Source organism: Lygodium microphyllum, chromosome 18 (genome assembly GCF_053477565.2).
Source record: "Lygodium microphyllum isolate KBCC chromosome 18, Lygodium_microphyllum_v1.1.10, whole genome shotgun sequence".
Taxonomy (NCBI): Eukaryota; Viridiplantae; Streptophyta; class Polypodiopsida; order Schizaeales; family Lygodiaceae; genus Lygodium; species Lygodium microphyllum.
Window position 1 is genome coordinate 42,001,514 of NC_141152.1, and position 13,092 is coordinate 42,014,605.

Here is a 13,092-nt window from a genome sequence, read left to right on the forward strand (position 1 = left end):
ACCAGTGTGTTGCACGGTACACAAAGAATAAAAATGTATTTATATGTTAGGGTACAAGTAAAGGGTGTTTCACAACCATAAGTTTAAACACATGGGATTAATTGGAGTTTACACCCAAAGGGGCTTTACGCCCAACACAATCAACAACACATCTGAATAGTTCACCAATAGAGCTCCTACATTAAATAATTTCAAGCCTTGACAATGTACTATCCTTTCTCCTTCCGTGTGTCTGTTGTGTTCGACTACACAAAGGACATCCCAAGCATTTGCATGCAAAACTCTCTGCATATCATGTTGTCTGCTTTCAGAGAAAATGCCCCAAGCATTCCAAGTAGCACTTTCAAATGGAACAAAAAGACAAAATTAGATACAACTTACAAGACTATTATCGTCTCCCCCTTTGCCTTTGTTTACAATGCAACTGTCAGCCAAAAGAACAACTAGCAGTGCAAATGCATTTTGCCCACTATCATCTCGCTTTGAAGTAGATGGCTTATCCATGTTCTTAGCATTCTAACATGGGAATCTGTGGTCCCAAGGAGTAATCACTTTCCCCCTCTTGTCAAAGGCAAGGCGGGAAAGTGGATCATGCAATACCAAGAAGGATGACATCAACAACATGGAGGAGATTTAGATGAATTGGTCTTGGGAAGACTGTTCAACCAGAGGAAATGGCGACCAAGGTACCAAACATTGATTATCATGTAAAAAACAACACGAAACATGTAACTTCGGAGACAAGGGCAGCTTGTCGATTAAGACTAACAACATTTTTGGCAGCACAATAGCAGAAATGTGCTGATGTACACATCACCCATAGGAGTGCACAGCTACCAAGTTGAATGCTATGAAAATGCCAGCAACATGGAGGTTGGGAATCAAGTGCTGAAGACGAGATGTGTGGGATAAGAATGGAAGTCCCCCTAGCCCCTTCTATAGAGATTTTTTAGAACAAATTATTTTTATTCCCTTTATGGATTATGATAAAGCTGAATAAATTGGCCAATAATCATGACACTAACTAAGGTCTAAGCCATTTTGGTTTTATATGTGATAAAATGGTGTGCTTATGTATGTTGGAAGACAATCTCTTGTAAATAAAGAAGAAGTTACTTTTGACAGGTATATTTCCAAAGAACTTTAAAATATGCATTTATTAAAAGAATAGGTAAGTAGTTGTTAATAAACATATCTTATTCATGAAAGGACTTGATTTGGTTTGAAGAGTTTCAAGAGATGGGAGATTCATAAAATCATTTAAGAAAATCATGAGGGTTTTCATGGTGATCATTTTTCCATGAAAACTACTAATGATACCTCATTTCTTCCTATTTCTCTATCCATCGGAAAGTATGGTGGGACCATACTTTGCCCATCTGGCATGCATTGGCTTGAGAGTTTTGTTGATTCTCTCCCTTTCCTCATTGAGTTTCTTAGTCCATATGCCGTTGTAGGTGACCCCATACTACCCCTTGCATGGACCAATCACAGCAATAGCCATCCTTTTCCATCGATCTACTCAACCCAAATAGAATGGGAGATTGCAACAATGATGGTGCATGACAATCTCTATCTCTACATTCCTTTTGTAATGTCCCCATTACTTAGTTTATTTTAATGTGCGTATACTTCCAAAGAAAATTGATATATTTTGCACATTCCAAAGAAAAAAAAACTAGCACTAATTATGAAATTGACTCTCATTATGAAGATAATTATTATTATTAATGAGGTATTATATGTCAATTCATGGAAGAAAGACTTGGGAGACCCTCCCAAGACTAGCTTATTAAAACTATGTTTGTAGTATAGAACAACAAAAAAAAACCAACCTAGTGGATAGTCACTTGGCAGTTAAGCACACTTGGGTGACGACACTTTCGGGATGGGTGACCTCCCGAGAAGTTAATCCTACAAGCTAGTGGGAGCTTCTTGCGTGCAGCCAATGGCGCCAACAAAGTCTTCGTAGCCTATTACCAAGTATGCCAAGGCCAAGATGCCAAGGTCTATGCCTTGGTCACCGCCTTAGTCGTAAGCCTTGAAGTGACGGCCGCCCAACGACGCGCCACGCGGTACTCGCCCATAGATTCGTAAATTTTTATCTTCGCGCCACAAAAATGGAGCTCCCTCTTTGACATCATCAACGATGTAATCAGAAGTACTAAAAGAAACCATTCTCTCTTTGTCATCGATGATATCATCGAAAAACACTAAAAAGCAAGCGTTCTCTCTTTTATCTCCCCCTCCTTACAAAACTATAAATTGAGGGCTTGGGGATGACCAGAAAGAGGGACAAGAGCAATCTTGACGAGGACGAGACGTTGATCGAGAAGGAGGAGACTCTATTCCACGAGACGAAGAGACATCATTCCATTCAACCCAAGGAAGGGAATATACTTAAGGTCTCTTATTCTCTTCTACTCTAATCCAAGAAGAGAAGACTTTGAAGACCTTTATCATGTTCTATCAATCCGGTTAGAAGTCATACATCTACTCTCGTGCCTATTCTGTCTACTAGAGAGAGAGAAGTATTGCTCTCCACGAGGCAAAAAGAACCATCCGCGAGGCCTACATCATTGAATCTCGCAATATCCATCATCATCATCGAGAGTCTTACACCCTTGCCAACCGGTATTATTGCCGTGTTCTTCTTCTTCTTCCACGAATCATATTTCCGTCATGGCCCCGAAGAAAAAGATTTCAAAAGCGGAAATCATGAATGATCCTACTAACATGGAAGCAACGTCTAATTGTATGTCCATGAGTAAATTACGCAAACAAATAACTTTGCATAAAAGGATTCTTTTTAATTAATGAAGTTTTTTTTATATGTTTCACGTAATGCGGTAGGTAATTAAATAACTAAGAACTTTCATAGAGGAAAGCAGGTGGATGGATTCTCGAGGAATCCAGTCCTATGGCAGGGTGGTCTCGGTTAGCCGAGAGGTTTCCCCAAAAATAAACGCTAGGAAGAAACTCTAGGAAGGGCTGATTTGCTGACTTACCTAGAGTTTGGTCTCAGAATTCAAACTGTAAATTATATTAGAGAAGAGGTACAGCGGTTGTGCCAAAGCACTATGAGGGATTTCATAAATCCTTAGTCTGCTACTGAAAAGAAGTGTTATACTCCATGAACCAAGGGTAATGGCAGCCGCTCCTTCCAGACAAGAAGCCTCTCGAAGGACACCTCCGGGTGTGAGCTAGTTGTTGATAGGTGACTGTTAGGTCAATTAGAAACCTTCAGGTCGGTCCTTCGTAGGTAACGGCAAGACGCTTCCCCTGCGGGGTAGACCTAGGGTTAACTAGCCGGACAAAATCCGATCATTCTGGTTAGAGTACGGATGGCGACGGCTGGAAGGTAAACTCTGGGCAATTACTAAAACGTTATCCGTCACGTAATCAAGGCGGGTACGTTACACCTTTGCCGCTCCTTTGAGGAAAAACAAAGGATTGGAAATACCACCTATAGCTTCTTGCAGTAAAGTGTGTCTCTTGGACCTTTTGCTCAGTGGTAGAGCCCAAGGTCATTGAGGTAAATGGACTAGGAGTTTCGAAACCATCCACTTCCATGTCGGGGGTGACTACCTTCTCTTGAGCCTTTGTCGTGCTCAATGAGACATTGCCGCTTTGATTGGAAGGCAGTTGTATTTATTCATGATATCATCGACTACAATTAAGGAATTTGGAAACATGAGCCACATTGACCATCCACCTTGGTTGAATGAATGATAACTTATAAGCCTCATCACGCTACTTGTCTTCCCACAAAACTTCAAAGCCCATTAGTAGAAAATTGACTTGCCCATGGTGTTCTCAAGATTTGTGATGTATACATAAAAAGCTTCTTGAAGAGGCTTAGGCATCATGGAGAAGAGAAGGAGAAAGGAGGAGGAATTTGGGAAAGGGAGAAGAGGGAATATGGATGAAAGCAAGAGAGAGGGAGAGGGAGAGAAAGAGGGAATTCAAAACAGGGTGCCAATTGACACTTTTTAACAGTTAACTGCACAAACGCGCGGATCCCATACAAAACCGTACAAAACAATACCGTACGAAACATTCCATATGCATGCAAATGCAACCCTATTCCAAAAGAACAAAATAGGAATATAGCTGAACAATGACTTCTTAGGGTCAATGTCTTAGATCCTAAGTACGCAACATGCATCCAAATAGACTACTTAGGAGAGCCTTCAAGGCCTATAGGCAGCTAGCTCAAGTAGGACATGAGACCTCATGGTTTGCACATGTCAAGCACAGTTACCACATACATATTGCCTATACAGAGAAGGGTGACAATCCAGAGAGCTGAGGAGATCAACCTCCTGCATTCCATTTTCTGATCAGTATGTGCATCCGCTAGCACTCTGACAGTATATTGGGTTAAAACAGAAAAGACCTATGAGTCTCCAAAAATTTCCTCACAAAGGGATGGGGTGTTAGTAGGGATAGTTCTAAATAGACATTTCTTGTTTCTCTATAGAAAAGTATAGGAAGAAGCTTGGACATGAAGCACCTGAACTCAGATGCATTCCCGCCATTATTAAATGCAGTGGCTTTGGGAACATAAAGAGAAATAAAACCCACGTGAGGTCTTGTCAATTATACAATATACCATTGAACTTGCAACGTTCCAAATGAATCAAAAAAGCTTGGATAGGTGCTTTGCAACTAGGATACACACCTGCTTGAATGCCATTGTGGCCAATGGCTATGACCAGAAAGAGTGCATAACCTGGAAATACTTTGCCATGCATTTTGGTATAAGCTGCAACTCCTAGAGAACTGAACATATCAAAGAGGGTGCTAGATTCACTTGGCACTGGCTAAATAGAGGTTAAATCAACACAAACTTATGATGCAAGTGTGCACTTGAGGCTATCACGGGTAGCCAGACAGGAGACAAAGGAAAATGTGTCTTGAAACCACAACTGTTTAGCAAATGATCTCACTGCATTGCATGCTTGTTAGTAGCCATTGACAAACTGTTCCGTTTTATTTTCAAAAGCCCAAACTTATGCTGCAAGTGTGCACTTCAGGCTATGATGAGTAGCCAGACATGAGAAGAAGAAAAATGGGTCTTGATACCACAACCATTTTCAAAAGTCCTGTTTTCTGACAGAGATCAACCCCAAAGGCTAAACAAAGATGAAGATAAAGAAATAAATATCATTGCTTTTCCAACATACAAGATAAACTTCAACAAACAAAGCTGAAACAATCCATGTCTCAAGATTCACGCATAGCAGAATTAAAAGCATTGTGCTTGTATTTACCTGTCTACAAAGCTTTTGTGTGAAGCCATTACATAATCGTAAATATAGGTAAAGTTGTAGAGAGGAATACAACTGTGTTTCAAAACAATAAAAATGAAACTGATTTAGCTTGAGATGATTGCAAAACTCAAACCATGAGATAACACCTTCATTTTATGGAAAGCATATGATTTCATTAAAACTCTGACTGTAACTAGCTAAGAACAGAACACATTGTGGAAAGTCAACATTTTCCTTCCAAAAACAGGATGAGACACGAAGTTAAAGCCTTCCAACGTAATCAGTGTAACTATGCCTAAACATTGACAAAATAGCCCGTTTTGAATTGCAGTCAGCCAAACAAGTTCATTGCCACAAAAGGTGAAAAATCTGGAATTGCCAACGGGGAGGGGACACTGATGATGCCACAACAAACAGCTTCACATCCCTCAATGAAAACTTTCAGCCTGTACCTTCTTTGGCATCACACTACTTCTAGCACCTATCTAATAGTCACATGGGACACAGGAGAGCGATGGCAACAGGCCCTCGACATCTACAGCACCTTCTCTACCTTCCCAGCAGCCACCCTCCTGATCTACACTTAGATGATAAACTGTGTTTGCTCTAGAACGGGCTACATCGCTGTTGCCTTGCTCCTAGTGGATCATCCTACTCCGCCATTCTTCCTAGAGGCTGTGTTTTTGCTGCTTGCATACTCCATCGGTTTCAGCTCCAATGGTGGTTTCTGGACTTGGGATCAGTCTCTGGTGGACAACACCCTTTGACACGTCCCTCAGCCCGCTTCGATGAGAGCCATCGGCTGTTGGACAGCTCTGCCCTTTGGCATTGTGTACATATTCATTCATTATTCAGCACATTTCATTCATTCACTTTATCTTTATTCTTCAATTTTGCATTAGTGTTTGTGTTCACTCTGTTTCAGTTGTTTTTAGTTGCAGAGACAAATCGCAGAGTTCCCAAATGGCATAGAAACTTTCATTCAAAAAAATAAAACTGATACAAAAGAAAATTCCAATAAGGTCTTGTTCAAATAATCAGTCATGATTCCATTAAGCCTATAATGCCAAACTCTCTCTCTCTCTTTTTGTGAAGAAGCTTAAATTAGATGAAAGTATTTACATCAGGCTTTATTGCCAGCCATGAAAATCCCAGCAGTCCAATCAAGCCAAAAATCTACCAAAACATAGACACAAATATTCATATCATGTAGGCGGCACAATAGGAGCATGGAACAGTATCCAAATCTCTCTTTGCTCTCTCTCTCTCTCTCTCTCTCTCTCTCTCTCTCTCTCTCAAAGTGCAGGGTGGCTCTAGGCCATCATACATGAACCAGATACAATGGGTTCAGTAAATAAAAAAGGAAGACAATGCAAGAGGCACCTTGGGACTAGACAAACACAAAGGATCAAGATGTTTGACAAGATTTTGCCATGTGGGCCTGGGCCTTCGCTGCCAATGTCTCCAGTACACCGGCCTATTCTCATCAAGAACCCCCTAAATGAGGACAAGGTGATCTTCACTGCTAAGCAACACATCGACTTTATGATAATAGTCCAAATGTAAGAGATGGGCTACGTTCAATTCAGGGCCACCAGTAGTATAGAAAGGCTAGTAGACCACTACCAGTCTCTGAGACAGCCATTAGTCACTTAAATCCAAAAATGAAGGAATTCAAGCTCAAGTACTCTATCAAAAGACGAGAACCATGGGACAGCTGTGAAACTGTGATACCTTGAGAGGTGCAACTAGTTGGGTCTCTTTATAGTTGTATCCCATAGAATGCACAATCAATTTCTGTTGGTTGCCTTCAAACTAGGCAGCACCGACACATGACCCACTACAGCCATAGCACCCTTGAGAAGGGCCCACTAAACAGCCGAGCAACACTCCACTTCCACCCATATGGGCATGCCTGCTTGAGCGAACATTGGAAATCTGCCATTGGACACTAGGAAACACAATGCACCAATTGTTTATCAAAGACGAGGGACTAGTAAAGTGAGAAGAAAATCTCATGCCGAAGTAGAAAGAAGCACAACCTCATAGAAACCACGTGGACTAGCGAAAATGTCCTCCACACGGACTAGCCTAAAGGAGAGAAGTCAGCCACTATCACATCCTGCCAAGCACAGGAGTCCAGCCCATGAAGAAGAGAATAACTCCTCACTCATGAAAGGCTGAAAAAGAACAAAGAATTTCTTGAGGCAGCACCTATGTATCGAGAACCTCCTCCTCCACACAGGCAAGGATAGCTTGATAACTATGCTCAACATACTCTTCCCATCGACAATTCGCGAACTCAAGCAACTGTTCCCAATTCAGTTCCTGCAAATCCTCCAAAGTGGAGGTCACCTGAGCATACAAGTGAGACGGAGAATCACCCAAGCCAAGGGCTTCAAGAGCAGTAGTGAAGTCTTCATGGAGATGTTTTCTGCGTTTGACAACTGGCTAAACTTCAAGGTGGGGTGAAGCCATCTCATCGAAGCATGTTATCATACCTTCTTCTACAGCATCTTCTTCTACATCCATAGCCAGATCCGTGGCTATAACTGGCACATCCAATGCATCCTGATTTAAGCCCTCCATAAAGGAACAAGGCTGTCAATGCATTCCGGTACAATCTCCCATAAGCTGTCCTACTCCTGCCCACAACAAGAATAGCAGGGTTGTTTCTATTCTTGACAGTATTCAGCCCAAAAAGGAAGGCCATAGAGAAGAGACAAGTGTCAAGACACTTGTCACACAAGTTTCCAAGTATTCCACCACTTGTCACATCTCATGACATGTGGCTGGACACTTGTCTTGTGCTACTCCACTTTCCCCTTTTGTACTAGCTCTTCCCTCTCCTATAAATAAGAGCTCGTTTTTCTTCATTCAGCATCATTTTTCTTTGCTGTAAACTCATGTACAGCACCCACAGATAGCCAGAAACTGACCCCATCCATCCCCATCATCATCCCCCACTTCTCCATTATCAAATTCCTCCATATTCCCTCTTCTATCACTGCTGTTTTACAGGACAGCAAGCCTGTAAATTCATTACAGCACCTCCTTCTCGAGCTCTTTCTTCCGTTTTAGCAACAAGAAGCAAGCCCTATCCATGTACTGCTGATCAACGATGAAGAAAGGCTGATTTCCCCTCTTTCTTCTCTTATACTATAAAGAAATCGGTTCTTATCATTGCATAATAGATAATGCATGTATGTTTGTACATCTTTGCATGATCTTATGAGAGTGAGAATTACTTCTCCTCACTCTCAGGTTGATTGTAATTGAGCTCTTCCCTAAGGGACTTGGGTTGAGCAGAAATACATTCCTCAGGGGGGGGGGACGGTTTTGCCCATCTTCAATCCTCAATCTTGTCTCCATTACTTTTACATTTTCATGGCTGTAATTTTGTGAGTAATTTTCATTTTCAGCTTTAAGTGTTCATTCTCTTTTATATTAAATCTCGAAAACAAGCGAATATCATAATTGTTAAGCATACTACATTGTTCGGGGCGTTTACACTACTCCTGCGCCTATGGCCAAGGCTTTTGCTAAGTTTTCGATGGTCTTGCACACAAAGGCATTCCAGTCCACCTCATCTCAAGATCTAGCTACAATGCTTTCAAGCAATGGTACCCCGATTTTGTTCATAAGGGCATTGTATCTTTGAGTGGAGAAGAGGACATGAATCATCTTTGCCTACATTTTAATTTCAGGGTTTGGGATATCCACCAATCTTATCCCATCAATTGTGTGCACGGCAGCCTTGCTCACCCCTAGCATGTATACACATCTCTCCTTGGGCATTTCTCGGTCCTATTGGCTAAACCCAGGGCCTTCTCCACCATCGCAGGGCTCAACTCCACCTCTAGCCGTCTTCTCCTCTTCTTACCATCACCGTGCCACAGTTTCTTTCAGCATCGAAGCTTCTCAGAAATTCTGCGCACTTGCTGTAATCGATAGCCTACCCGACCTTCTCTTCGTACTTTTGTAGATTGCACTAGTCCACGAGCTGTTTTACGGCTGGCTCCTCCGTGATGGCGTCTTCTAGGTTTAGGATATGCTTCAGCGTGAACTAGCTGAAACCCCTCGTCTCTACTGTCAAGCCGTACTTTGTTTGCTCTTCTTCCATGAACGGGAGCTTGCCACATTTATCTTGCGCTGCCATTTTAGATTCATGTCACATATCATACCTCACCATTAGTTTTCTTGAGTCAACTTCCACAAGGAGATAGATAAACATACATGAAAGCTCTTAAGATTGTGAAATGCGTAAGTATAGAGTAAAATTTCCGCTTCAAGCAATCCACACAATTTAAAAATATCCATGATAATTTTTCCCACATTCTCAGTTGTCCTTTAAACATTGATTGACGTTTAAGGCATATTTGCTTTCTTCTTTTCCAATTTTCTTTTTATGCTTGTTTCCTTTCCACCTTACCCCCTCCCTCCCCCGAGAATGATTTGAATCCTTCCTAGGATTGGAGAGCGAAGGGTTAAGGGCGTTTTAAGTGCACGTGGGCGGGACATTACCTTGCAGAAGCCGGGCATAGAATTGTGGGTTATATTCCAACTGAACATGGCAATCCATATCGTGAGGTTTGATACCTATGTGTGTGATATAGGTGAGGACATCAGTGATAAGATCACCAGAGTTTGTCCTGCTAGCAATGTGTAGCTCTTCTTCAGTAATAAGGACTCGATCTAGGTAAAGGTGGCTCATGACATGATCTTCCAATGATTGATTGCGGGTGATAGCCAATACCCTAAAAGAGATAGGAGCTACGTAAGTGGTATCATACTCGGATGTCTTAATGGCGCGTCGCTGCTTAGCATTAGTCATGATTTGGCAACCTTCTTGTTCCCACTGGTGTCAGAGAGCATACCACTTGCGTAAGAAGGATGAGTCATTATCGGCTAGCTTGCAAAGTTCGTCTAACTTTTGGCTCGTAGCAGTGACTCTGCTCTTGCTATACGAGGTGATCAGCCATTGTTTAATGGCTTGGTCTTGAGATATTTCGGCATTGGTGATCAATTCCTCCGAGACCATGGGGGTTTTTACCATCACGAATTCGTATTCCTCCCAAGTGCATGGCAAGGAGCGGACATCTGACTCTAAGGATGCATCAAGTAGACCTAGGTCTAAGCGCTCATAGCTCTTAGCAAGTAGGATCAAAATGGCATCTAAGCGCTTGATGCAGGTGACCAAGTCGTCTCCTGTGTTTTCGGCTAGGTCTTTAGCCAATGTGAGGATCGATCGTCGTTCGTAGGATGGCTTAAGACCTCCTAGCAGGTAGGGTCGAAATGAGCTAGACAAGGGAGCTTCTAGTGGCCGATACTCAGATGGGTCCTTAGGAGTAATGGCATCCTTAGGGACCATGGGATGGGCTTGTGGCTCAAAGGAGACTAGTGACCCAGCTACTTCTCAAGCTGAGTGTAGTCGAGTCAATGGGAGTCAGCTGCAGTTTTGATCGATGGACTTGCCATAGTGCCGGCGGCCTAGTGATCTTAGGCTCTATGGTTTTAGTAGCTCTGGGCTCTATAAGATTGGGTATGAGGGTCTCTTGGGGCCTTGCTTCCTTAATTGTTGTTCGATCTTGCGTAGATGGATTCGAGGGTGGCACTTGAGTAGTGCCCTTGACAATTTTGGCTTTAGGCACCCATATCCAGGCATTGCCCTTGTAATAGCACTACGCTTGCAACAAGGTTTTGGAAACCCATCGCAACTTGACCGTTCGTCTTCACCTGTATCGCCTATTCTGCAGCCTCCTAGCTCTTGGGTGTGAGTTTCTAGCGTTGCAAGGTTGTGTGTGCCTACTTCTAAGAGGTGGGCCTTTGTGCTTACGCACCAATTTGAGCTGTGGTTCCTGGGCCATAGTTTTGATTTCAGCGGTTTGTTAGCATTGAGGTTTGGCAAGTTGTGACAAGTCACGACCCCCCTCCTTAGGCTTGGTGGTGGGTTGCTCTATCGGTGGCTTTGCAAGCTTTTATGGAGCCGCGCTGCCCTTGTTGAAAGCCGTGATTATACATACGTTGCCGATGGCTAGATGAATGCGCTATGACTAGTAGTCGACATTACAAAGTGTCTGCTTTTTAAACGTACGTCCTAATAGCAATTCTGTACCTTCATCCTTCGCATTCGGCAACACATAAAAGATCATTAGTAGGCTTTCAAACTCAATAGAGATAGCAACCTTGCACTTTCCCAGAAGTACGTATGATCGGCCTCCATATGGGCTGAGTTTGGCGTTAGTGGGCTGTAACTATGGTCTTCCAATTTAAACCCAATGATCGTGAGTCAAGATATTAAAATCAGCACCCTCATCGATCAATACATCAAATGTACATGTTTGCTGGGCAATGACAGTTGTGTAGGTAAGACGGAGCTATGGCTTTCTCATATTTATCTTCAATTTCCGTAATAGTGGCCACTCATACATTGAGAGGAGACTCTCTCATTGGAGGCTCATGTAGTGGGTGCGTGGGCGGGTAGTACTTCTTTATGCAACTGCCATTGAAAAAGCCTATGCCCTCACCCTCTAGGATTTCGAGTTCTACATTATCGGTTTCGCTGATGGTGCGAAATCTGAAAGGTCCTACCCCCGAAACTTCATTTTCTTATTATGACCTTCGATTGAGTACAACAGTACTAAGTCTCCCTGTTCAAAATCTCGTTGCTTGACGTGCTTGTCAAACCAACTTTTACGGCATGCCTTCTCACAAATCAACGCATGTGTGGGAAGAAGCCGAGTCTCCGATTAAGTGCTCTAGCACGACTAGGAGGTCCATCCATGCCTCATTTCCATCCCATCTCTCTTGGATGGCTATCCTCAAGCTAGGGACAAAGAACTCTAGAGGTAGAATAGCTTTAGTTCCGTAGGTCAGCCCAAAAGGAGTCTATTCTACATCTATTTTATAGGCTGTCCGATAGGCCCAAAGTGCTGCCATGAGCTTATTGTCCCAATCGCTACACGAGGCAGAGACCACTTTAGTAAGGACACTCACTAGGATCTTATTCGTTGATTCCGCTTATCCATTAGCTTGAGGGTAGTAAGTTGATGACTTTCTATGGATGATCAAGAAGGTAGAGAGTAAGTGGGCAATCACCTCATTGATGAAATGAGTGCCTTGGTCACTGACTAACTCAACAGGGCAACCAAATCGTGAGATAGCAGGAACTTTGCCATAGTTCTGGTATCATTCTTTCTCGTAGCTCGTGCTTCAGCCCATTTCTCAAGATAATCGGTTGCTACTATTATGTACTTAGCTTGTGAGTATTGGGCCGCAAGACTAATAAGTCCGATGAAGTCAATACCCCATTTCTCGAAGGGTTGTCGCGCTATGACAAGGGTCAGCTCCATCTTGTCTTTACGTACAGGAATCTTTATCCTTTGGCACTCATCACAATGCTTGACGAACTTAGCAGCATCGCAGAACAGGCTAGGCCACCACAACTGAGATTGCAGTACCTTGGAGGCTATCGTATCTCCACTGAAATATCCTCCAGCAATTCCACCATGCACCTCACTCAACACATCATGCATTTCATGCTCGCACATGCATCTTCGTCGCAATCCATCTTGCCCTAACCTATAGAGCTGACCAGCTATTAGCCGATAGGGTTGGATCTTAAAAATAAGTCACCTAAGCCTAGCCTTCTCAATAGGTTTCTCGGATAGACCGTGCTCTAACACTTGGACAATGTCATCTGCCCAATATGGCGTCAAATCGCCTCTGAACAAATCCCTTTCACTAGACATGCTAAAAAGGTGAGTGTCCAACAAGTCATTTGCTATGCCTTGTCCAGCAACTTCTCATGTGGGTA

General features: G+C 42.8%; 1 protein-coding gene across 1 annotated transcript in view; it reads right to left on the reverse strand.

Moving 5' to 3' along the window:
- Positions 1-13,092, reverse strand: part of LOC148020794 (Core-2/I-branching beta-1,6-N-acetylglucosaminyltransferase family protein) — a 149,996-nt gene that overhangs the window by 118,739 nt on the left and 18,165 nt on the right. The window contains exon 4 of the mRNA XM_087698604.1: positions 5,277-5,348. Within this exon, the coding sequence (XP_087554730.1) occupies positions 5,277-5,348 (72 nt within the window). The remainder of the gene's footprint in view (positions 1-5,276; positions 5,349-13,092) is intronic.